Source organism: Ovis aries, chromosome 3 (assembly GCF_016772045.2).
Source record: "Ovis aries strain OAR_USU_Benz2616 breed Rambouillet chromosome 3, ARS-UI_Ramb_v3.0, whole genome shotgun sequence".
Lineage (NCBI taxonomy): Eukaryota > Metazoa > Chordata > Mammalia > Artiodactyla > Bovidae > Ovis > Ovis aries.
In genome coordinates, this window is record NC_056056.1 from 45,495,776 (window position 1) to 45,522,875 (window position 27,100).

Below are 27,100 nucleotides of genomic sequence, written 5' to 3' on the forward strand. Positions count from 1 at the left end.
ACACAGCTTAAGCAATTAAACAACAACAAATCAGAGAAAAGTAGCCTTGAGAAAAGAAGCCAAGAGCAGACCATAGGAAGGGAATCAGATCATTTAAACATGGGAAGAGTCTTCTAGGGAGATAGACCAGCAACTGGAAAGGTGCTGAGGCAGTTAGATAACAACAAGGCCAATGTGGCTGGGGCAGATTTAAAGAGAAGAGCAGTAGAAGACAGGACTAAGGAAATCATGGAGGGCCCAGTCATACAAGGTTCTGGCAGGCCATCCAAAGATTCTGGCTTTTAATTTGAGAGAGATGAGAAGCCACTGGAGGATTTTAGCAGAAGAATGATGATCCAAGTTACATTTTTTTTTAGCTCTAGCAAATCTATTCAGAATAGACTCCAGGTGTTTGAGTAAACTCCAGGAGAAACAGTGCAGGACAGGGAAGCCTGGCATGCTGCAGTCCATGGGGTCGCAAAGAGCTGGACATGACTGAGTGACTGAACAACAACAACCAGGTGTAAGAGAGGAAACAGGGAGACAATAAAGAAGCTATGCAATAATCCCAAGGAGAGCTGATGGTGACTTGGCTTACGGTGGTATAAAAGTGGTATGAAGTGATCAGATTTTTAAAAATTTTTTATTTATTTTTATTTTCAAGACAGAATCAATAAGATTTTCTGTCTGACTATATGAAAGAAAGTAGCCAAGGATGACTGTATGGCTTTTGCCCTTGAGCAAGTACAAAACAGTAATTGCTATTAACAGATACGAGATAAAACTGCAGAAGGATCAGGTTTGGAAAATCAGATTAGGAATTTGATTTTATACACATTCAATCTAAGGTGCCTATTAGATATTCAAATGTAGCTGTTTAACTAGGCAGCTGGATATACCTACCTGGAGTTATAAATTTAGGAATCATCAGCATACAGGTGATACTTAAAGCTTAAGGGTAGATATAATCCCAAGGGAGTGACAGGAGGGAGGAAGGGAAACAGAGAGGGAGAATATAAAGGTTCAGGAACTGAACTTTGGAGCACAACAGTAACAGGTCTAGGAAATGAGGAGGAATCAGTCAAGAAAGGTCAGTAAGTAGAAGGAAAACCAGAGGCAAGTGGTTATTCTGAAAGTCTAGTGGAGAAAATATTTTCAGGAGACACAAACAATTATCTGTGCCAAATCTTGGTGACAGGTCAAGAGGACGAGGTCTGGAAAATGACCCCTGGATTTAACAAAGCCGAAGCCATTACTGACTTCACAAGAGCTGTTTCAGTGGAGTGGTGAGGGCAGGTAAACACCTGACTGGATCAGCATGGGTTCAAGAAAGAAGAGGAAGAAAGACACTGAAGCTAAGCACATTCAACTTCTCTGGGCTATTTTGCTGAAAAGAAAGAGAGAAATAGGTTAGTGCTAGTACGAGAAATATTGTCAGACCAGAATTTTTTAAGTAAGACAGAAATATTTTTAGGGTGATGGGAAACACTCAGTTGAAAGGGAAATTTTAATGATGTGGAAGAGAAATAATTGCTAGAGTAATGTCTTTAACAGTATGAAAGAAGACAGATTGGCTTGTGCTGGGAGCACAGATCATTCTTCCGTAATAAAAGAAAAGAAGTTAGAGTAGTTGAATGCAGATGCATGTCAGGGAGCAGATTTAACACATCTGAGAGGACACTGAGAGGACATCTGAGGACACTGAGACACAGACTTGACCAAGACCACACAGCAAGTAAGTCGCAGAAACTGGATTTGAATCCACGAAGTGGAACTGAGAAGTGATCAAAATCACAGAAACTTATGTCCATGTAAATCTTATCATATCTTGTTGGTTAAAACACCAGCAGAATACTCTAAGTCAACTATACGTCAATAAAAAACAGAGACTTAACACACCACAGCCAGTGGTAAAGAACGGAGTTTTGTTGATTAAAAAACATCTCCAGAGATTCTTCTATTCCCCTGCCTTATTTCTATGCCTGCTGACAGTCCTAGAATACAACTCCACAGAGTAAACAATCTGAATTTAGAAAAGTAAACTGCTGCTAGCTTAGATAATCTCTAATTAGACCTCCTCTCTATATAGTCTACATACTTAATTCTGAAGATTTGTGACAACTGTAATTCTCATGTACTCTAACAATAGATCAAGCTATTTCTCTAGTCTCTTCAAACTTCTCATAATTATATTTTCATAGTCTCCCCATACATTGAAAAAGACTATAATAATTGAATTTTTCTTATTAGCGACAGTAGAAAAGATAGTATTTGAACAATTTTGAATTTTAAAAAGTACCATCAAAGAATTTTAGACCTGAAAATATCCTTAGGAGATCTAATCAGGTACAGATAAAGAAACTGAAGCAATAAAGAGTAAATGGCTTGCCTGAACCCATAATAATAATCTGCAGGAGAACCAGCTCCATGATTTTCAAGTTCAGGGTTCTTCACCCAGCCAACATTATAGCCAACTCTATTTCTGATTCACACAGTAGTCAAGAAAATAGTCTTCAATCCCTAAGGTCTTAACATTTATATGCATGAGACAGAGATCAAAAGTGTGAAAAGCAGGGAATGTGGAGACCAACAAACAACTGGGCAGAATTAGAAGACAGTGATATTAAGTAATTATCTAATGCTGGTCCTCTAAATGATCTCTTTCAATTCTCAGTCCAGGATCAGGAAATGGTAATTAGACTGCTGAACAAACAAAACTACTATCTGCTTAACAAACTAAAATCTTTTTTCTTTTTTTAAATAAAAAGAGATAGAAGGGTGCTAGTTCCCAAGTTGCTGGTATCCCGCCTTTCTATCCAGCAACTCTCCCCAGTGACAGGAAAGGTCCACCTAAGTCAGAGCTCTGGCTTTCTGATGGTCTTTTTAGTGACTGTACAAACTAGCTATGTTAAGACACAGTAACAATATCAATTAGTTCAGCTTAGTATCTGACAATGTCAGCTTCATAATGTCAGCTAATTATTATATATTAGAAAAAGAATGAAAAGTCTAATACAGGCAACTAAAAACAGCTGTGGTACTAAACACCTAATTGTACAGATCCAGGGAGACAGTACTTTAGGTTCTTAGGAACTTTATTTTTAAAAAGTATCTCATGTTGGCAATCATCAGCACTACAGGAATCCTGATCAGTTTTTAATCAGAGTAATAGAAAAGGTTTCCCTAGAAAGTAATTCAGTATAAAACACATACAGCTATTTAGCTCCTTAATATAGTCCAGAAAGGTGGGTTATTTAATCAGTTGCCATCATCCTAGTACAGTTAATGGTAGAAAGGATGAAGCCATTTTCACTTCCACTCATATAAATTGTTTCACCTTTTAATCGTATCAGAGATCCTTTAGCAAAGGCAGACCTAGGAAAAAGGTAACATTTATCAATTTTGAGTACTGACTCTATAAGATGTCTTATTTTCAAATTATTTCATATCATACCTTATGTAAAAGACCTGAACCTAATACGGAACTAAATACAGATATGGAACTAAAAAACCTAATATGGAACTAAATATTCACTTGTTACTTCTGAAATTTTTCACTGAATAAATATAACTATCATTTAGTTTTTAAATTGATGATTTTCAATTTATAAAACTTCATCTATGCATACGTTTAGGAAGTCACATGTAAAGTTGTCTTAGAGCTGCCCACATCATAGCCTTAGTCAAAGATCTACCACTACACCCACCCCTTCATGATACCACAGCATATTGTTAAAGGCTATACAGGTGCACACTGCTGTATTAAAAATGGATAGCCAACAAGGACTTAATGTATATAGCACAGGGAGCTCTGTTCAATGTTACATGGCAGTCTTGATGGGAAGGGAGTTTGGGAGAGAATGGATACATGTATATGTATGACTAAGTCCCTTTGCTGTCCACTTGAAACTATCGTAACGTTGTTAATCAGCCATACTTCAAAACAAAATAAAAAGTTTAAAACAACAACAACAAAAATACAGCTTATAGCAAGGAAGTGGAAGTGGTAATGCCATCCAAAAGCTGGTGAGGACTTTCAAGCTCTTCTCTCCCTTTGGAATTCTCCCATCTCTGTGACTTCAAATTCCTAGTTTCAAAACTAGGTTTAAGGCAACAGACTACTCTGCCATAACTTTTCTTGTCTATTACAATTTTCCTGCTTCCTTTGTCCAACACTATACTGAAAAATAATTTATTTACGCATATGCAATTCAACTGCTGCCTGAAAATAAATTTGCTATAAATGCCATGACTTGAAGATAAGAGGTAGGAAAACTACCTATTGTAATAATTACTCATGGTAATTATTTTGTAATTATTCTCTCAATAAAAAATGATTCTGCAATGGGTTCTTTATATTTAATTACAAAAATAGACATGTATCCAAAGAAAGTGAGCAAAACACTGAGAACTAAACTTGAAATCAAATAAGGCAATGTGCCTTATCATTTTACTGTCTAATCTGTTATCTGGGTATCAGATATAAGTTTCAATCCACCAATATAAAAAAGGTAGATAACCAATCATACTTCAGTAAAATAATTTTTAAAAGGTAGATATATTCAGAAACAGGCAAGATAAATAATAAGTTATACACAAGACCAAAAAGAATGAATTACTGTGTAGTTCAAACTCTTTTCAGAAACAAACCTAAAAGTAAAAACCAGACTATTTTCTGCCGAATGGTTGTAGAGATCTATTTTCCCTGTAAGTGATTTCAATGGGACTTAGCAGAAAATAATGTGTATTTCAAAAGAAAAATGTCAGAAACAGAAGAGTGTTTCAGATGAAAACAATGGTTCTACTCTTTGGATTTAATATAACTGATAGTTAATTTTAAAAAACAATAGCTGGGGACAAGCTAGCTTTTTTTTTTTTTTTTTAAAGAATTCCAAAATGCCATAGATCTCAAGCTCCTCGAAGTTTTTCTAAAAAGTAATTTGTTTAATTTTCACATAATATCATAATCACTTCTTTTATAGCTTCTGGAACTGCTTTTTACACCCTTATTCAGCTGTTGTATACAATGTATAAAACAGCATTTCACACATACATGAATATATATTATGTAAATTTCAGGCAGATTCTTTACCACTGAGCCATCAGGGAATCCTGCAAGCTTACTATAGCATATGGGCTTCCCTGATGGCTCAGTGGTAAAGAATCCACCTGCAGTGCAGGAGACTCGAGTTTAATCCCTGGGTCAGGAAGATCCCCTGGAGAAGGAAATGGCAAACCACTTTAGTGCTCTTGCCTGGGAAATCCCATGGACAGAGGAACCTGTGGAGCTACAGTCCATGGGGTCCCAAAGAGCTGGACATCACTAGAGTGACTAAATAACAACAATAATAAGCTTAATACATTGTGAGTTCTCATAACTTTTCAAAAGTACATCTATAATGTTTCAAGAGAAATATACAATGATTCTAAAATATCCAGAAGGGATCTGAAATATTAGAAGCATCACAACTGGAAAATAAGTCCAATAAGAAATAGTTCCTTCTGGAAAATATTGTATTCTGTGAAAAATCAACCTGTACTTCATATGTTTGCATTTCACCATTTAGATTCGATCAAAATTTAATATGATGTAAAAAAGAATCTGGACCTAAAAGTTATCTGGCTTTGAAAATGCAATTAAATTAAAAGTATACTTAATTTCAACTATGAATATTCTGAATCGACTTTTAATCTAAAGCATTTCATTATGTTTCATAATGTTTTAAGAAAACAATTAGTATCTAGTTACTACAAGAGGGAAATCACTTTCTGTTGACAGCAAAAAACATTTAGGGTCTAATGTTTATAGTTAATAGTCAGATTCCACTATCATACTTACTGGATGACCTAATGTGTTCCTTTCCATAAAAGCTTAAGACCCATTCAGAAAAACTGATAGATGACCCTAAGCCTATTTTCAGAATCCTTTCTCATACGTAAATAGATAAGAAAATATTACAGATCCAAAATACCCTGTCTCCAAACTACATATATATGCTTTGAAGAAGATGCTATTCATTAGGTGAAGCAACTGGACCTTTCCTCTATTGCTGCGGGGGTATGCTGAAAGTTAAAAATGTACCTACCCTATTGCCCAGTGATCCTACTACTAGTTGTCTGTGCAAGAGAAAATATTTGTCCCCCAAAATACTTGTACTGCTGCTGCTAAGTCGCTTCAGTCGTGTCTGACTCAGTGCAATTCCACAGATGGCAGCCCATCAGGCTCCCCTGTCCCTGGGATTCTCCAGGCAAGAACACTGGAGTGGGTTGCCATTGCCTTCTCCAATGCATGAAAGTGAAAAGTGAAAGTCAAGTTGCTCAGTCGTGTCCGACTCTTTGTGACCCCATGGACTGCAGCCCACCAAGCTCCTCCATCCATGCGATATTCCAGGCAAGAGTACTGGAGTGGGGTGCCATCGCCTTCTCCGAAATACTTGCACAGTAATGTTTAAAAGAAATTTAGTCACAATAGTGAGTATTCAGAATACTCACTGGAAACAAGCCATACTTTCATCAACAGATGTATAATCAAAGTGCAATATATTCACATGATAGAATAATACTCAGCAAAGAAAAAAATTAATTACCAGTATTCACAAATTTTTTAACTCTGAAATTTAATTAAAATTTAATTTCAGGTAAAATAAATGAATTTTTTCTTTACATATATCACAGTCAGTAAACATGCTTGTAATTACTGTGTGCCTATAAACACATGTTCAATCTTACTTGTCTGTAGACTGGAATTTTAAAAATATCTAAAATTGTTATTGAACATTTAAAAATTCTGCTCCACTCCCCCACAAAGCCATAAGAACAAAAGATTAAAACCTCTGAAAAATCCAACTTCTTCTCTTCTGTAATCTAGCAAATGGACTCAGATAACTCATCATTAATTATGTGTGCCCTAACTCCATCTTCTTAGAAGCTGAATAAAGTAATTCTAGATATAATTTTAAGTGATCTTTATTTACCCATTAGTTCATGATATTCTAGCACAGAGATGTTAAATAACTATTATGTTATTTAAGGCCACCAAATCCAAAATCAAAACTCAGGTATCTGGCTCCTGTCTAGAACTATAATACCAAGATTACATATAGTACCTAATCAATCATTTTAGTAAAGCAGATTATAAGAATAACCCAAAATGTCAAAAAACATTTTAAAATATTCTTCACTGGGGCCAGATAAGCTTAATAATTAGACCAGAAGTTACATTCAACATTTGGGTAAGAAATTTAGAGAACAGACAAACCTTGGAAGACTTCCTTCGGCTTCTTCTTGTCCAAACTACCACCAGCTTATCTGGTTGCCTGCCAAACAAGAAAGATTGAGTAAAATTTATCTTAAATCAATAAAATTTAGTTTTAGCACCTTTAAAAGAACAAAAATGTCACCTGCTTTAGATTACATGGAGTGGTTACACTAACAATAAAGCCCTATAAATTACTCACATATAGTAAATGCAGAATATAGACATGATCTAATTTAAATGACTAATATTTCATCCACATGTTTTTCTAAAAATACTTTACCAAGTAAATTCATTGGCACAAATCAAGTAAAATAAAATACTTAGACTATTTTAAAAAGAAAAGCACCTACATATCTCTCACCTAAAACTATATTTCCAACACATTATCACTTTAGAGAAAATAAGCATAAAAATAATATTTCCAAAATAATTTAAATCTGTGGTTTATACTACTTTAGCATATCTATATCTTATGAACAATGCTTATGATTTTCAAAACCTTTTTATAATCAATCATCTCAACTATCTTCAAGAATATAATACAATACTGAAAAATAGGCAAGTACATTCTGACAAGAAGCCCAGGGTACACTGGGTTTCCCTAGTGGCACAATGGTAAAGAATCTGCCTGCAATGCAAGAGACTGCCTACAACGCAGGAGATGAGGGTTTCATCGTTGGGAAGATCCCCCAGTTTAAGGAAATGGCAACCCACTCCAGTATGCTTGCCTGAGAAATCCCATGGACAGAGTAGCCTGGTGGGCTAGAGTCCATGGGGTAGCAAAGAGTTGGACATGACTGAGCAACTACACCACCACAACCATTCTGGAAAAGTTAAAAAAACACTCATCAAAAGCTCTGGCAGAAACAAGACTGAAATATAGGTCTTTCCAACCTGAGATGCTGGGAGCAGCAGCCAGATGCGGAAATTCTAAGTTACAGATGAAATAGAAGAAAGTTTCCATGGAACATCAGAGTGTTTATCTAAGGATATGAACCAACGGAGAAACAAAACGTGTTTAACACAGAGAGAAACAGAATAGGACAAAGACATGGAGATGGGTGGTGGGGTACATATAGCAACATGATAATAGAGCTGGGCAGAGGGTATGGATCAATGCTGGCAGCTTAACAGTAAAGGGACTGAGTATCCAAACAGTTAAGCTACCTTGTTTGAAAGCACTGGTGGCTTGCTGGAACACTTTACCAAGATTACTACAGTAATCTTTCCACTATGTTCTTATCTCCATATTTCCAGCCCAACCTCAACTTTTAATTATACTTCTGCAATACTACTTTAGAATTACTACAAAAGTCAAACATTTTTTTTTTTTTTTTTTTACTATTCTAATAGGGCTCTTATACTGAAGGTACAACAAACTGGCACTTGAAAGTTGAATTTGACAGATTTGACCTAAATAGAGTTCCCTTATTTTAAGCTTAAACTTTAGAAAACATTTCTTGGGACTTCCCTGGTGGTCCAGTGGGTGAGACTCCATGCTTCCAATGCAAAGGGCTCAGGTTCAGTCCCCGATGAGGGAACTAGAACCCACATGCATGCCACAATGAAGACCTAGCTCAACCTAAAAAAATAAATATCTTTTAAAATTTCTACTTACATGCCTTCAAACAAGTTCCATGGTATCCAGATTACTAAAGCCTCCAACACTATCAACTTCTTTCCACCTGACCAGCTTCATTCTTCAGATGATCTACTTAGTCCCTGTATATACTTGACCCTTTGACATCACATCATGCAAGACAGAATCCATATTCCTGACTGTGGTTTATAAGGCACCTCATCACCTGACTCTCATTTTCCAGCTGCAAAACCTACAAATACCTCAAAGGCATCTTGTTTTCCAACCAATCCCTGAACATTTATTCAATCTCTTCCCATCTTTTCATGTTTAAAATCTTTTTTTCTTTAACCTCCTCTTTTCTCTCCTTTTCTATCTGATAAATGCTTAATTCATCTCTATAAAAACCTGACCATTTCTCATTTCATTCCCACTTTAACCCATATCCTCAACCTCAGGCAAAGTTAATTGCCTCTTCTACCTGTATTTACATAACACTAAACATCTCTATTTTAATATGCTATATGCCCTGTATTATGGGCTTCCCTGGTGGCTCAGATGGTAAAGAACCTGCCTGCAATGCAGGAAACCAAGGTTCAATTCCTGGGTTGGGAAGATTCTCCTGGAGACGGGAATGGCTACACACTCCAGTAATTCAAAATCATAAGCTGATGATATCACTCTAAGGGCAGGAACTAAAGAGCTTCTTGATGAGGGTGAAAGGGAAGAGTGAAAAAGCTAGCTTAAAACTCAACATTCAAAAAACTAAGCTCATAGCATCGGTCCCATCACTTCATGGCAAATAGATGAGGAAAAAATGGAAATAGTGACAATCTATTCTCTTGGGCTCCAAAATCACTGTGGACAGTCACTACAGCCAGGAAATTAAAAGATGTTTGCTTCTTGGAAGAAAAGCTATAGCAAACCTAGACAGCATATTAAAAAGCAGAGACATCACCTTGCCAACAAAGGTCCATATAGTCAAAGCTATGGTTTTTCCAGTAGTCATGTACAGATGTGAGAGTTGGACCATAAAAAAGGCTCAGTACCAAAGAACAGATGCCTTCGAATTGTGGTGCTAGAAAAGTCTCTTGAGAGTCCCCTGGACAGGGAGAAGATCAAACCAGTCAATCCTAAAGGAAATCAACCTTGAATATTCATTGGGAAGGACTAATGCTGAAGCTGAAACTCCAATACTTTGGCCATCTGATGTGAAGAACCAACTCATTGGAAAAGACCCTGAAGCTAGGAAAGAGTGAGGGCAAAGAAGGGGGCAGCATGGACGGATGGTTAGATAACATCACTGATTTGACGGACATGAATTTGAGCAAATTCCAAGAGATAGGGAAGGACAGAGAAGCCTGGTGTGCTGCAGTCCGTGGGGTCTCAAAGAGTTGGACATGGCTGAGCGAATGAACAACCGTACAACAACCCACTCCAATATTCTTGCCTGGAGAATTCCAATGACAGAGGAGGCTAGTACACTACAGTCCAAGGGGTTGCAAAGAGTTGGACACAACTGAGTGACTAACAGTTTTCTCTTTTTCACTTCATGCTTTCTATTACATTATTTGTTATTATTTCTATCTTCTCCACTAGATTGTGTTCCTTTATCAACCATATCTTATTTATTTTTCTATTACTAGCAACTAATATGGAGGAGGCAATGGCACCCCACTCCAATACTCTTGCCTGGAAAATCCCATGGACAGAGGAGCCTGGTAGGCTGCAGTCTATGGGGTCGCTAAGGGTCGGACACGACTGAGCAACTTCACTTTCACTTTTCACTTTCATGCATTGGAGAAGGCAATGGCAACCCACTCCAGTGTTCTTGCCTGGAGAATCCCAGGGACAGGGGAGCCTGGTGGGCTACCGTCTATGGGGTCACACAGAGTCGGACACGACTGAAGCGACTTAGCAGCAGCAGCAGCAACTAATAAGAATCTGGTACAAAGCTGAGGCTCTATGTACATCCACTACTAAATGAGAGAAGGTGCAGCTTATTTGAGCTTTGCAGGCATCTTCACCTTGGATGCACATTGGAACCTCTTGGGAAGCTTTTTTAAAATATTGATATCTAGGTTCCACCACTAGAGAATCACATTTAAATGTTAGGCCTGGTATGCCGACTTTTAAAAATTTCAGTTGAGTGTTATGTCCAGCTAAGGTCAAAAACCATTCTTCTGCAAGGAGAGTGGTAAGCAATCCCCACACTCCTGATTTGAAATAGTGAGGCACTGTGACGCTGTGATGGCAACAAGGGTGGCCTCCCTTCCCGATATCATCCTAGTGCTACCTGCACTGCTTGCTGCCTCCTCCCAACCTGGCCTCTCAGCACCTTCCTCTCCTCCACCCATTCTGATCTCATGTTTCAGAATATGGAAGCCTCTTACTGTAAAATAAGAAAGTCAGGAAGGGTGGTATCCTAACCTACATGCCTGAAATCCCAAGAATGTAAATAGAACATAAGTTACTTGTTTGAGAATGCCCCCAGAGATTAATATACTTTTTTGTGATTCCAAGTTATATCCTATTTTTAAAATGTCTTCACTAGAAATCTCCCCTGGAGAAGGGAATGGCAACCCACTCCAGTATTCTTGCCTGGAGAATTCCATGGACAGAGTAGCCTGGTGGGCTACAATCCACTGGGACACAAAGAGTCAGAGATGACTGAACAACACACACACACACTAGAAATCAGCTCCCCTTTACATTACCAGGGACAAAGTAACACAGAATGTTTAAAATAAAGAGCTGTGCTGTGAGTTACTGTTCTTACAGAAGAATACCAATAACCACACAACTGCTGCTGCTAAGTCGCTTCAGTCGTGTCCAACTCTGTGCGACCCCATAGACGGCAGCCCACCAGGCTCCCCCGTCCCTGGGATTCTCCAGGCAAGAACACTGGAGTGGGTTGCCATTTCCTTCTCCAAACCACACAACTGGTTGACCACACAACTGGTTGACCACAATTAATATTTTAAGCATCTATGCTGTACTAGAAAAGAACCATTAAATATTAACTTATGTGCTCACAAGAGGCCAGGGATACAGCAACTGTGAGAGTTTTATCCAACTACCAGAGAAACTATAATTATACAACTTTCTATCCGTAAAGTCAGGACAACCTGATATAGCCCTGTTTTAGAGAGAATTCAACAGTCAAATATTTAAAATTTCTACCCCATTCCCTAAGTGACCAGGTAGCCCTGCACATGATACATATACAGACATATAAACACACATGCATATATTCATATATAGGTATTTACACATATGAATATTTTATATACACACACATAATATGTACACACAGACACATTGCCTATGAGTTCTACTGCAAAATTTGAAGCCTCTGGTGGGCTTCCTCAAGGGATAAAGCTTTACATTTAAAAATAAGGAATGTTATCTTTCTGGAAATTATATTACACAGGTTACTGATTCTCTAAGAGAGGTTTTCCTTTAATAAAATGTCCTTTTTGTCCCTCTCAAGATGAAATGCATCAAAATTTGAGGAATAAAGACACTGAAGATCTGTGCCTCATAATAATTGTACTTAATTATCATTTCAAAAAGTAGCTATATATCCATACAAACGGCAAGAAAACTGTGGCTAAATTCCAGTTACTCAAGGTTTTGCTCTCTTCCCCATGTTCCCTTTTCCCAAACTTCCAGGGCTACATTTCTCTTATATTCATGTATATCCTTCTCCACATGAAACCTCAAAATGTGTGACTTTTATTGATTTACTCCTATCTGTTTCTATGGCTTAACCTTAGCTTCCTGGAATACCACATTCTTGATAAACATATACTGATAAATTATCTCAACTCAATCAATGTAGAGGAGCCTATAAAGAATAAATAAAGCCAAACTACATGAATTTAAATTTTTTAAAAAGGGATTTCCCTGGTAGTCCAGTGGTTAAGACTTTGCGCTTCCACTGAAGGGGGTGTGGGTTCAATCCTTGGGCAGGGAACTAAGATCCCACATACCGTGCGGCATGGCCAAAAAGTAAATGAATGAATAAACAATAAAATAAAAATTTATCTTCTATCATACCCTCAAAATCCTTAAAAAGCAACAAGTTCAATCTGAAGGTGGCAAGACTTAATCTCAACACTATGATTCTGATGCTAACTTCTGGAGAGGAGGAAGAACAGTAAGAAAATAGAAGTGGAAGAAGGAAAAGATATCAGAGCTACAATGAACCAGTTTATAAAGCAATAAACTGTATCTTTCTTTTGTCTGCAAGTTGTGGGCCCCCCTCTTTGCCACTAGTGATCTATAACACTGTGTATCCAAGTAAATTTAAAGAAAAACATTCCTGTCTTAAATTTAGACTCCAGTAGTTATGACCAACCTAGATAGCACATTTAGAAGCAGAGACATTACTTTGCCAACAAAGGTGCATCTAGTCAATGCTATGGTATTTCCAGTGGTCATGTATGGATGTGAGAGTTGGACTGTGAAGAAAGCTGAGCGCCAAAGAATTGATGCCTTTGAACTGTGGTTTGGAGAAGACTCCTGAGAGTCCCTTGGACTGCAAGGAGATCCAACCAGTCCATTCTGAAGATCAGTCCTGGGATTTCTTTGGAAGGAATGATGCTGAAGCTGAAGCTCCAGTAGGTTTGGCCATCTCATGAGAAGAGCTGACTCACTGGAAAAGACTCTGATGCTGGGAGGGATTGGGGGCAGGAGAAGGGGACGACAGAGGATGAGATGGCTGGATGGCATCACTGACTCGATGGACGTGAGTCTGAGTGAACTCCGGGAGTTGGTGATGGACAGGAAGGCCTGGCGTGCTGCGATTCACGGGGTCGTAGAGAGTCGGACGAGACTGAACTGAACTGATTATTTTCCATTCTCATGTGTGTCACTTATGTGAGGTAAGACTGAAAAAGCTGTGAGAAAAATTCCAAAACCATCACATGAAAACCAGTCTCATCACTTTTCAGAATCACAACAAGCATTAACAAGTATTTTACTGAATGCTTATTACATTCCTGGCACTGTGCTGAGCAGTGGAGATACAAAGGCAAAGGAAGACAAGCCTTGCTCCTCTGGAAGCTTACAGTCTTAGTGGTGTGTGAAAGTCACTCAGTCATGTCCAGCTCTTTGCAGTCCCAAGCACTATACAGTCCATGGAATTCTCCAGGCCAGAATATTGGAGTGGGTCGCCTTTCCCTTCTCTAGGGGATCTTCCCAACCCAGGAACCAAACCCAGGTCTCCCACACTGCAGGCAGACTTTTTACCAGCTGAGCCACAAGGGAAGCACAAGAATACTGGAGTGGATAGCCTATCCCTTCTCCAGCAGATCTTCCCGACCCGAAATCAAACCGGGGTCTCCTGCATCACAGGTGGATTCTTTACCAATTGAGCTATCAGGGAAGCCCACAGGCTAGTGGAGACACAAACATTAAGCCAACCACCTAACTGTAGGCACAACCTTGGGGAAGTACTAGGAGACAGAAAGACCTTATACAAAGAAGGATCCATTTAGAAATATCTCAGCAAATATGTACACTGACGAAAAAAAACCTGCCCAACTGCTGAGATTGCCTAATTAAGAATTTGTAAAGAACAAACAAAAACATAATTTACAACATTTTAAAGTCCAACAAAAGATGAGCGACTAATCACAGTACATCTGTCTACTAGAATATTACAGAGCTGGTAAAAATATTTTCTAAGAACGTTACAAGCATAGGGCAATGCTTGGGATATCATGTCAAATTTATTCAATAAATATTTATATTTCTGTCCTATACCATGTAACAAAAGAGGACACCAGGAAGAAATGTCTCAAAATGATACCTGTGGTTATTATTAGGAACTAAAATTACATGTCATTTTAAGAATATACTTTTCTGTATTTTCTGCAATGAACTTATATTACTTCATGCTAGAGAATTATTTAAATGTGGGGGGAAGTTATTTAAAATAAAATAACACTTTTAAGTTTGCAATTAAGTATCAACAGACAGAATTAAACAAATTAATATTCCAAATTTCATTGAATTTAAAGAGCTCTCAGCTGAATCAATCTGTTTTCCAAGTCATTTTAAGTGAAGGAGGTGTATTCTTGAAGTTATCATAAATGTTCCTCAAGATCCGAGCTGGCTGTAGGCAAAATTTTGAAATACACCCTACTTGACTCTGATATCCTACTCTCCTTTGCCTCTCCAATCCCAGGCATTCTTCCTTGAAGCTGCAAAGTCAATATGGTGCTCCACTATAAGACCCAATAATAACAACATGACAAATGCTTTTCAGATCACTAGTGGTAAGGAACCTGCCTGTCAATGTAGGAGACACAAGAGACATCAGTTCAATCCCTGGGTTGGGAAGATCCCCTGGAATAAGAAAAGGCAACCCACTCCAGTATTCTTGCGTGGAAAATTCCATGAACAGAAAAGCCTAACAGGCTACAGTCCATGAGGCTGCAAAGAGTTGGATACGATTGAGTGACTAAACACAAAATTCTATTCTACATCAATTATAATAAAATCCCCCTTTCTCTAGGATAAGTATCTTAGGAGGATGGTAAAGGAAAGAAATCTGGGCAAACAATTTGTATTACTTTTGGAGATGTGAATTTGTAAAAGAAGGTTCATCAAAAACAACACAGCACAGAGAAAGAATAAATACTACCCTGGAGATAGGGAAACTTATTTTTCCTAGATATGGCATTTAGTGTTCTTAGGAATATCTCTCCAATTTCTCTGAGCCTATTCTCTAATTTATCAAATGAAGAGACTGCACTACAACTTGTTAGTTCTAACACTATATAGTTCAGGGACTGTTTAAATGACTCAAACTGGTTAAATATTTCATGTTTTAAAATGAAATGAAAAAGGAGTGGGGTAAAGAATTTGTGGCATGGAGTGGGTTGCCATTTTCTTCAGTTAATAAATGAGTATGCATTCTCCACACCAGCTGAATGGAGAGGACTCCAGAATGCAGAGGAAAGCAGAGCCGTAAGATAAATGTTGCATGGGCACTGAATGACCATGTGGAAGGCCAATCAACCTTCTCTAGACTGAAAAGTGAGAAAGAAACGAACTTTTATGTCAAACCACTTGGAACCTATATGCAGGTCAGGAAGCAACAGTTAGAACTGGACATGGAACAACAGACTGGTTCCAAATAGGAAAAGGAGTACGTCAAGGCTGTATACTGTCACCCTGCTTAATTAACTTATACGCAGAGTACATCATGAGAAACGCTGGACTGGAAGAAGCACAAGCTGGAATCAAGATTGCCGGGAGAAATATCAATAACCTCAGATATGCAGATGACACCACCCTTATGGCAGAAAGTGAAGAGGAGCTAAAAAGCCTCTTGATGAAAGTGAAAGAGGAGAGTGAAAAAGGTGGCTTAAAGCTCAACATTCAGAAAACGAAGATCATGGCATCTGGTCCCATCACTTCATGGGAAATAGATGGAGAAACAGTGAAAACAGTGTCAGACTTTATTTTTGGGGGCTCCAAAATCACTGCAGATGGTGACTGCAGCCATGAAATTAAAAGACACTTACTCCTTGGAAGGAAAGTTATGACCAACCTAGATACCATATTTAAAAGCAGAGACATTACTTTGCCAACAAAGGTCCATCTAGTCAAGGCTATGGTTTTTCCAGTGGTCATGTATGAATGTGACAGTTGGACTGTGAAGAAAGCTGAGCGCCAAAGAATTGATGCTTTTGAACTGTGGTGTTGGAGAAGACTCTTGAGAGTCCCTTGAACAGCAAGAAAATCCAATCAGTCCATTCTAAAGGAGATCAGCCCTGGGTGTTCTTTGGAAAGACTGATGTTGAAGCTGAAACTCCAGTACTTTGGCCACCTCATGCGAAGAGTTGACTCATTGGAAAAGACTGATGCTTGGAGGGATTGGGGGCAGGAGGAGACGGGGACGACAGAGGATGAGATGGCTGGATAGCATCACTGACTCGATTGATGTGAGTTTGAGTGAACTCCGGGAGTTGGTGATGGACAGGGAGGCCTGGAGTGCTGCAATTCATGGGGTCGCAGAGTCGGACACGACTGAGCAACTGAACTGAACTGCTACAGTAAGTCCTCAACAGTACAGAAAATTCAAAAGACACACATAAATAATAAAAAGTTGCTATCTTGTAGAAATTTACATTGTAAAGAGCTAAGACCAAATTTAACCTTTTTATGTCCTACTGGTTTTCATATATAAATGAAATCCATGTTTCCAAAGATAAATGACAGTTATACCTCAGACCTTAGTAGCTAATAATTATTCCTTTGAGGTTTTCCTAAATTAAAAATAAGGAATCGTAAGTCTTTAGAACACAGAAAGTATAACATATTCCTCTCATCAAAGAATCCAGGATATACTTATAACGAGAAAAAGAGAGCTCAATATTTTAACCCTGATGTTACTATGAATAGCCACTTCACTAAATAACAAGGTTATTCCTTTTAGGCGAAGGGCTCTTAGCTATAACTGAACATTTCATGGTGGAGTGCTGCGAATATTTAAACAAAAGGAGGAAAATTGTCTTATCACAGAAATACTCTAACTTAACTATTTCTCAAGTAATTATTTTTATCCTTCAGTAGGTACATCTGCCTCCTATTGTCCTATCACTGCTGTAGCTCCAGTTAATTATACTCCTTTATGCTTACTTCCCAAGAGTTATTTAGCAAGCTGTAATAATTAATTCAATAGGAAAAAAATTCTATAAAACCCAGTACCCATACACAGGATGTAGTTCTTTTCTGCAAAAATGAAGACAGTTCTAATAATAAGAGATACAAATCTGCTACTCAAAAATATTCCTAAAAAATTGTACGTGGCATCTTCCTACCATCTTTAAAATATTTTCACAGAGTGATTGCTTATGATTAAAAATATTTAATTGGTGATGCATATGGACTTCTGCTGACAGGGATTCTAAAACCTAAGTGTCAATATTTAGGAACAGTACCATCAAACTGAGGAAGTACAGTCTGACATACTTGAGCTAAGTGTACTTTTTGAGAGGACACCAAAAAACACACAAATGTATATATATATAATTTTTGTGTGCTATTCAACAGGGTAATCGGTTTATAATTTTCAATATCAAGATATTTGAGAAAAATAGCATTATAATCATTCACTGCTCTATCATGTGTGTAATGCTGCTCTTCCCAAATAATACTTCCTACTTTCTTGTTTTACAAAATCACCTATGATGATTCCTTTAATACAGCATGTTACTTACTACTTCTTTCTTTCCATCCTGCTTAAACAAGCCTCACATGTCACTTACAGAAATATTAATATCTCCAAGTTATGTACCTGGTTCTCTGAAAAAGAGCTTAGCAGGGGGGAAAAAAGGGGCACATCACTCAGACAATGGTCCCAACCCTCCTAAATAATCATATTCACCATTTCTTCTTAACATACTTCTGTAATTGCTGCAGTTTTGTGTTTGGATGATCACTTTTGCCTGTCTTGTTTCTACTTGACTTGAAGGTTCTCAAGAGTTTTCCTGGTATTCAAGGGAAACAGAATATTATAGATTAAAAAAAATCATATGAAGGCAGACAGATCTGGGTATCCCTCCTTTGAGTTGTACCATCTAAGCCTCAAGACATTCCTCATTTATGAAATTAGAACCTCACAGGACCAATGCAAAGATCTGTTAAGATAAGGTAAATAAAGTACTTAGTTCAGGGCCTGTCTCTCAGCAAACTGTCAGATAATGTTGGAAATCATCCCATGTATACGCACAGAGCTTTCAAATAGCTTTGCACAGACTCCCTCTTAAATGTGAACAAACAAAGGATCATCTGAAGAAAGTTTCTAAAAGGCAAGGGGCTAAAAGAGAGAAAAAAGAAACTTGAAAGAAACTGAAGACATTACATGAATACCTTTAGAAATATAAAAGATACTGTACTCATGAAATATATAAAATATAAAAAGAATATTTAAAGAATAGAAATCTGAAAATTATGTGTTCCTTTTTCATTTAGCAAAGTAAAAGTTGAAGACTTAAGATAAAATTGAGGAAATCTTCCAGATCTAGAATAAATAACAGAGATGTTAAGTGGGAGAGAAAAGACAAAAAATTTAGAACCACCCAGAGGTTAAAAGGACTGCCCCAATGGCTCAGATGGTAAAGCGTCTGCCTGCAATGCAGGAGACCCGGGTTTGATCTCTGGGTTGGGAAGATTCCCTGGAGAAGGAAATAGCAACCCACTCCAGTACTCTTGCCTGGAAAATTGGTAGGCTCCTCAGTCCATGGGGTCTCAAAGAGTTGGACATGACTGAGCGACTTCACCTTCACTTTTCAGAAGTTAAAAGTCTAATTCCCCAAGAGGACTATGAGAAGAGGCTGCAAGATGTCATCTATGCTACAGCCCTAGAAAGACACCATTCCAAAGTGGGCCAGGACATTGGAGGGCTCCAGGAGAAAAAGGAACTGATGAGTCACCAATGCTTAAGTGTTTTGAGAGGAATATTGATAGATGGACAGAAAAAATTTGAAATAATAATTATAGATATGGAGGCTTCCCGGTGGCTGAGATGGTAAAGAATCTGCCTGCAATTTGGGAGACCCAGGCTTGATCCCTGGGTCAGGAAGATCCCCTGGAGTAGGAAGTGGCAACCAATTCAGGTATTCTTGCCTGGAGAATTCCATGGACAAAGGAACCTGGAGGGCTACAGTCCATGAGGTCACAAAGAGTTGGACACGACTGTGGGACTAACAATAATAGATACATGAGAGGAAGGGCAAAATGAAAAAAGGGCAAAAAAAAAAAAATTATCATGTCAAATTTTAACATAATAAAAATCTAAAGAAACAAAATGCAATCATAATACCATAGGGCTCAACACAAACAATACTAAGTCATAACAATGAATCTGATCTAGCTCTTCCAGAGCTGACTGGAGAACAGGAAGGATGAGGAAAGGGAAGGGTAAGTGTGCTTCAGGGAGGAGGTGGTAGACAGCTAAATCCTCACCTACCATATCAAGAAGCCAGCAGATAAACTCTAAAATCAAAAAGGTTAAAAGAAAATCTTGAAAGTATGTTGTTGAACAATGAAATATCACCTGACATACCCATCAGGAAGACTATAATCAAAAAGATAAACAATAACAAGTTTGTATCCTATCTTCAAGATATGACTTCCCTGGTGGCTCAGACGGTAAAGCGTCTGTCTACAATGCGGGAGACCCGGGTTTGATCCCTGGTTTGGGAAGATCCCCTGGAGAAGGAAATGGCAATCCACTCCAGGACTATTGCCTGGAAAGTCCCATGGACAGAGGAGCCTGGTAGGCTACAGCCCATGGGGTCGCAAAGAGTCGGACACAACTGAGCGACTTCACTTTCACTTTCAAGATAAGATAAAACCAAAACCCTTTCTCAATGCTGGTGGGATTGTAAATAGTAAGGCTACTATGCAAAACAGACTGGCAGTTCTTCAAAAAGTTAAACATATGGAAAAGGATAGACAGCCCAGAAATGAACCCACACATTTAAGCTCAGTTAATTTATGACAAAGAAGGCAAGAACATACAATGGAGAAAAGACAGTCTCCACAACAAGGGGTGATGGGGAACATGGACAGCTACATGTAAAAGCATAAAATTAGAACATTCTCATAACATCATATACAAAAATAAACTCAAAATGGATTCAAGACTTTAAGATCATATATTACAGAACTCCTAGAGGAAAACATAGGCAAAACAATCCTGACAAAAATCACGGCAATAACTTTTTGATTCATCTAAAGCAAAGAAATACAAAAGCAAAAATAAATAAATGGGACCTAATTAAACTTAGAAGCTTTTACACAGCAAATGAAACCACGGAGAAATCAAAAAGACAACCTACTGAATGGGAGAAGATATCTGCAAATGATAAGAGAAAACAGATTAATATCCAACATATATCAACTGCTCATATAACTAAATATTAAAAAATAAATTAAAAATGCACAGAAGCACTGAATGGACATGTTTCTAAAGAAGAAATGCAGATACCCAACTGGCACATGAAAAGATGCTCAATATCACTCACTAACAAGGGCATGGTTAGTTTCATTGAGTTAGACAAGGTTGTGGTCCCTGTGATTAGACTGACTAGTTTTCTGTGATTATGGTTTCAGTGTGTCTGCCCTCTGATGCAGTGTGTCTGCCCTCCAACATCTGCTGGACCATCGAAAAAGCAAGAGAGTTCCAGAAAAACGTCTATTTCTGCTTTATTAAATATGCCAAAGCCTTTGACTGTGTGGATCACAACTGTGGAAAATTCTGAAAGAGATGGGAATACCAGACCACCTGACCTGCATCTTGAGAAATCTGTATGCAGGTCAGGAAGCAACAGTTAGAACTGGACATGGAACAACAGACTGGTTCCAAATAGGAAAAGGAGGATGTCAAGGCTGTATTATTTCACCCTGCTTATTTAACTTGTATGCAGAGTACATCATGAGAAACGCTGGGCTGGAAGAAGCACAAGCTGGAATCAAGATTGCCGGGAGAAATATCAATAACCTCAGATATGCAGATGACACCACCCTTATGGCAGAAAGTGCAGAGGAACTAAAAGGTCTCTTGATGAAAGTGAAAGGGAAGAGTGAAAAAGTTGGCTTAAAGCTCAACATTCAGAAAATGAAGATCATGGCATCTGGTCCCATCACTTCATGGGAAATAGATGGAGAAACAGTGGAAACAGTGTCAGACTTTATGTTTTTGGGCTCCAAAGTCACTGCAGATGGTGACTGCAGCCATGAAATTACAAGACGCTTACTTCCTGGAAGGAAAGTTATGACCAACCTAGATACCATATTCAAAAGCAGAGACATTACTTTGCAAACAAAGGTCCGTCTAGTCAAGACAACGGTTTTTCCAGTAGTCATGTATGGATGTGAGAGTTGGACTATGACGAAAGCTGAGCGCCGAAGAATTCATGCTTTTGAACTGTGGTGTTGGAGAAGACTCTTGAGAGTCCCTTGGACTGCAAGGAGATCCAACTAGTCCATCCTAGAGGAGATCAGTCCTGGGTGTTCTTTGGAAGGACTGATGCTAAAGCTGAAACTCCAATACTTTGGCCACCTCATGCGAAGAGTTGACTCACTGGAAAAGACTCTGATGCTGGGAGGGATTGGGGGCAGGAGGAGAAGGGGACGACAGAGGATGAGATGGCTGGATGGCATCACCGACTCGATTGATGTGAGTTTGAGTGAACTCTGGGAGTTGGTGATAGACAGGGAGGCCTGGTGTGCTGCAGTCCATGGGGTCACAAAGAGTGGGACACGACTGAGCGACTGAACTGAACTGCTTGGAATCATCAGGGAACTGCAAATCAAAATCACAGTGAAATATCACCTCACACCTGTAATAATGACTATTATTAAAAAGAACACAAATAACGAATGTTAGCAAGGATGTGGAAAAGAGGCAACCCTCCTACACCACTAGTGAGAAAGTAAATTGGTTCAGCCTGTGGAAAACAATATGGAAGTCCTTAAAAAACTAAAAACAGAACTACAATATGACAGAGCAATTCCACTCCTAGATATATATCTGGGGAAAAAAATAAAAAACACTAATTCAAAAAGATACATGCACCCCAATGTTCATAGCAGCATTATTTACAATTGCCAATATATGGAAGAAACCTAAATCTCCATCACCAGATGAATGGATAGCACAAATATGTGTATATATATATATACATACACAGGGGCTTCCCTGGTGGCTCAATCTGTAAAGAAACTGCCCACAATGTGGGAAACCCAGGTTCAATCCCTAGGTCAGGGAGATACTCTGGAGGTGGGAACAGCAACCCAATTTGGCATTCTTGCTGGAGGATTCCATGGACAGAGAAGCCTGGCAGGCTACAGTCCAAGGGATTACAGAGTCAGACACAACTAAAGTGGCTTAGCACACACATATACACACACACACCCACACATACATACAATGGATACAACTCAGCCATAAAAAAGAATAAAATTTTGCCATTTGCAGCAACATGTAGGATTTGGAGGCTGTTATGCTAAAAAGTGAAATAAGTCAGAGAAAGATAAATACTATGCAATGCCATCTATCAGTATCAGTTGAGTCGCTCCGTCGTGTCTGACTCTTTGCAACCCCACGGACTGCAGCACGCCAGGCCTCCCTGTCCATCACCAACTCCTGGAACCTACTCAAAGTCATGTCCACTGAGTTGGTGATGTCATCCAACCATCTCTTTCTCTGTCATCCCCTTCTCCTCCTGCCTTCAATCTTTCCCAGCAACAGGGTCTTTCAAAATGAGTCAGTTCTTCAGATTACATGGTCAAAATATTGGAGTTTCAGCTTCATCATCTATACATGAATCTATATACCATCTATATGTGAAATCTAAAAAACACAAGAAACTAGTGAATATAACAAAAAAGAAGCAGACTCAAAGATACAAAGAACCTGCTAATGGGGAGAAGGAAAGGGAGAGGGGCAATATAGTGATAGAGAATAAGAGGTACAAACCATTAGGTATAAAATAAGCTACAAAGATATACTATATAACATAGGGAATACAGCCAATAATTTATAGTAACTATAAATGGAATTCAGTCAGTTCAGCTCAGTCGTGTCCGACTCTTCGCAACTCCATGAACTGCAGCACACCAGGCTTCCCTGTCCATCACCAACTCCCAGAGTTTACCCAAACTCATGTCCATTGAGTTGGTGATACCATCCAACCATCTCATCCTCTGTCATCCCCTTCTCCTCCCGCCTTCAATCTTTCCCAGCACTGGGGTCTTTTCAAATGAGTCAGCTCTTCATATCAGGTGGCCAAAGTTTTGGAGCTTCAGCATCAGTCCTTCCAATGAATATTTACGTCTGATTTCCTTTAGGATGGACTGGTTGGATTTCCTTGCTGTCCAAGGGACTCTCAAAAGTCTTCTCCAACACCACAGTTCAAAAGCATCAATTCTTACACACTCAGCTTTCTTTACGGTCCAACTCTGACATCCATACGTGACGACTGGAAAAACCATAGCTTTGACTAGACAGACCTTTGTTGGCAAAGTAACATCTCTGCTTTTTAATATGCTGTCTAGGTTTGCTAGCTTTTCTTCCAAGGAGCAAGCATCTTTTAATTTCACAGCTGCAGCCCAGCATTTGCAATTATTTTGGAGCCCAAGAAAGTAAAGACTGTCACTATTTCCATTGTTTCCCCATCTACTTACCATGAAGTGATGGGACTAGATGCCATGACCTTAGTTTTTTGAATGTTGAGTTTTAAGCCAGCTTTTTCACTCTACTCTTTCACTTTCCTCAAGAGGCTCTTTAGTCCCTCTTATAAATGGAGTATAACCTTTAAATATTATGAATCACTGTGCTGTACACATGTAACATATAATATTGTACAGCAACTAAATTTTTAAAAACAGAAAAAATAAAATAAATATAAAGTTAAAAGTTAAACACAGAGTTATCATATGATCCACTGATTTCACTCTTAGGTATATATACCAAAACTTGTACATAACTGTTCATAGCAGCATTATCCATAATAGCCTAAAAATGGAAAAAACTCAAATGTCCACCAACTGATGAACAGATAAAATGTATACTCATGCAATGGGCTATTATTTGACCACAAAAATGAGTAACATACTGACACATTATAACATGGATGAGCCTCAAAACCATGTTTTGTTTTGTTTTTTAAATTCCACACACAGGTGAAATCATTTGGCATTTGTATTTCTCCTTCTGACTTTCAGTTAGCGTAATACTCTCTTGGTCTCTCCACGTTGTCACAAATGGCAAGATGCCATTCCTTTTTATGACTGATATTCACATACACATATGTGACAGACACATGTGTCTCAATTTCTTTATCCATTCACCTACTGATGGACACTTAGGTTATTTTCATATCATGGCTCTTGAATATAATGCTGCAATGAACACATAGGTGAATAAATCTTTTTAAAGTAGTATTCTTGTTTTCTCTACATTCCACCAACGGTGCATAAGGGTTCCCTTTTCTCTACATCCCCACCAACATTTGTTACTTGTTGACTTTACAAAAAATATTTCTTTCTTCATTTGGCTGCGCTGGGTCTTAGTTGCAGCATATGTGATCTAGTTCCCTGACCAGAGATCGAACCTGGGGTCAGGTCGAGCGAACCCTGCATTAGGAGTGAGGAGTCACAGCCACTGGGCCACCAGGGAAGTCCCATTTGCTGACTTTTGATAACAGCCATTCTGACAGTAGCAAGGTGATATTTTTTGTGGTTCTGATTTGTATTTATGTGATGATTACTAATCTTGAGCATCTTTTCATGTGTCTGTTGACCATTTGTATATTTTTCTTAGAAAATGACTATTGAGGTCCCCTACCCATTTTTAAATCAGACTGTTTTTTTGAAGCTGACTCATAGGAGTTCTTTATAATTTCTGGATATGAACTCCTATCAGATATATCATTGACAAATATCTTTTCCTATTCAGTACACTGCCTTTTCATTATATGGACAGTTTCCTTCACTGTGCAAAAGTTTTTTAGTTGCTATAGTCCCATTTGTTTATTTTTGCTTTTGTTGCCTTGGCTTGAGATTTATCCAAAATTATACTGCTAAGACTGACATCAAAGCACATACTGCCTATGTTTTCTTCTAGGATTTTTACGTTTTCAAGCCTTACATTTAAGTCCTTAATCCATTTTGAGTTTATTTTTGTAAATGGTATAAGAAAATGGTTCAAGGTCCTTCTCTCACATGTAGCTGTCTAGTTTTCCCAAAAACCATTGGTGGAAGAGACTCTCTTTTATTCTACTGTAAATTACTGGCTTCATTGTCATAAATTAATTAACCATATAAACATGGGTTTACTTCTGTGTTCTCTATTTTGTTTCCTTGGTCTATGTGTCTCTTTTTATGCCAGCACAGTTTTGATTACTATAATTCTGTAATTTCGTTTGAAACCAGGGAATGTGATACCTCTAACTTTGTCCTTCTTCAAGGTTCTTTTTGGCTATTTGGGGTCTTTTGCAGTTCCATACATATTTTAGGACCATTTTTTCCAGTTCTGTGAAAAATGCTATTTATATTTTGATAGGAATGGTATTAAATCTGCAGATTTCCTTGTGTAAGACAGACATTTAAACAATATTAAATCTTCTAATCCATGAGCACAGTATTCAATCTCTTTCATCAAATGTTGTTGTATTCAATTTCTTTCATCAATGTCCTATAGTTTTCAGAGTATAAGTCTTTCATCTTTTTGGTTATATTTATTCCTAGGTATTTTATTCTTTATGAGCAGTTGTAATAAACATGACTATTAATTTCTCTTTTCAACAGTTCATTACTAATGTATATACAGAAAGGCAACTGATTTCTATATACTGATTTTTTAGTAAAGTGGCAGGATACAGTTCATTTATTAGTTCTAATAGCGCTTTAGTGGAGTCTTTAGGGTTTTCTGTGTAGTACTGTGTCATCTATAAATAACAACAGCTTTACTTCCTTTCTAATCTGAATTTATTTCTTTTTCTTAACTGCTTTCTTGTGGCTAGGACTACCAATACTGTGTTGAATAAAAAATGGTCAGAGTGGGCATCCTTGTCTTTTCCTGATCTTAAAGGAAAAGCTGTCAGCTTTTTACCTTAAGTATGATGTTAGCTGTGGGTATGTCATATATGGTCTTTATTTTGTTTAGTTATGTTCTCCTATTTTACTGAGAGTTTGTATCATAAATGAACAGTGAATTGTCAAATGCTTTTTCTTTATTGAGCCGATCATTTTATTTTTACCCTTCATTTTGTTAATGTAGTTGTTGACTGCTTTGTGAGTGTTGAATCCTTACATTTTTGTAATAAATCCCATTTGATCACAGTGTATGTTCCTTTTAATGTATTGTTGAATTAAGTTTGCTGGTAATTTTATTGAGTATTTTTACATCTATATTCATCAGAAATACTGGCCTGTAATTTTCTTTCTTTTTATAATGTCTTCATCTCATTTTGGTCTCAGGAAAATTCTGGCCTCATAGAATGAGTTTGGAAGCATTCCTTCCTCTTCAATATCTTGGAATATTTTGAGAAGGATAGGTATTAACTTTTCTTTAAATGTTTGGTAGAGCTCACCTGTGAAGCTGTCTGGTCCTAGACCTCTATTTGTTGGAAGTTTTTTAATTACTGCTTCAATTTCATTACTAGTGATTGGTCTGTTCAAATTTCTTATTTCTTCCTGGTTAAAAAAATTCTTTTTGTAATAAACTTTCTAATTGGGAAAGTGTTGGTGATGGA

General features: G+C 37.9%; 1 protein-coding gene across 24 annotated transcripts in view; it reads right to left on the minus strand.

The window, feature by feature from the left end:
• The window catches only part of EHBP1 (EH domain binding protein 1), a 356,949-nt gene that overhangs the window by 287,998 nt on the left and 41,851 nt on the right, over window positions 1–27,100 (minus strand). For all 24 annotated transcript variants that reach the window (XM_060412059.1, XM_060412056.1, XM_060412046.1 and 21 more), the window contains exon 3: window positions 7,238–7,295. In XM_060412059.1, coding sequence (XP_060268042.1) covers window positions 7,238–7,295 — 58 coding nt within the window. The remainder of the gene's footprint in view (window positions 1–7,237; window positions 7,296–27,100) is intronic.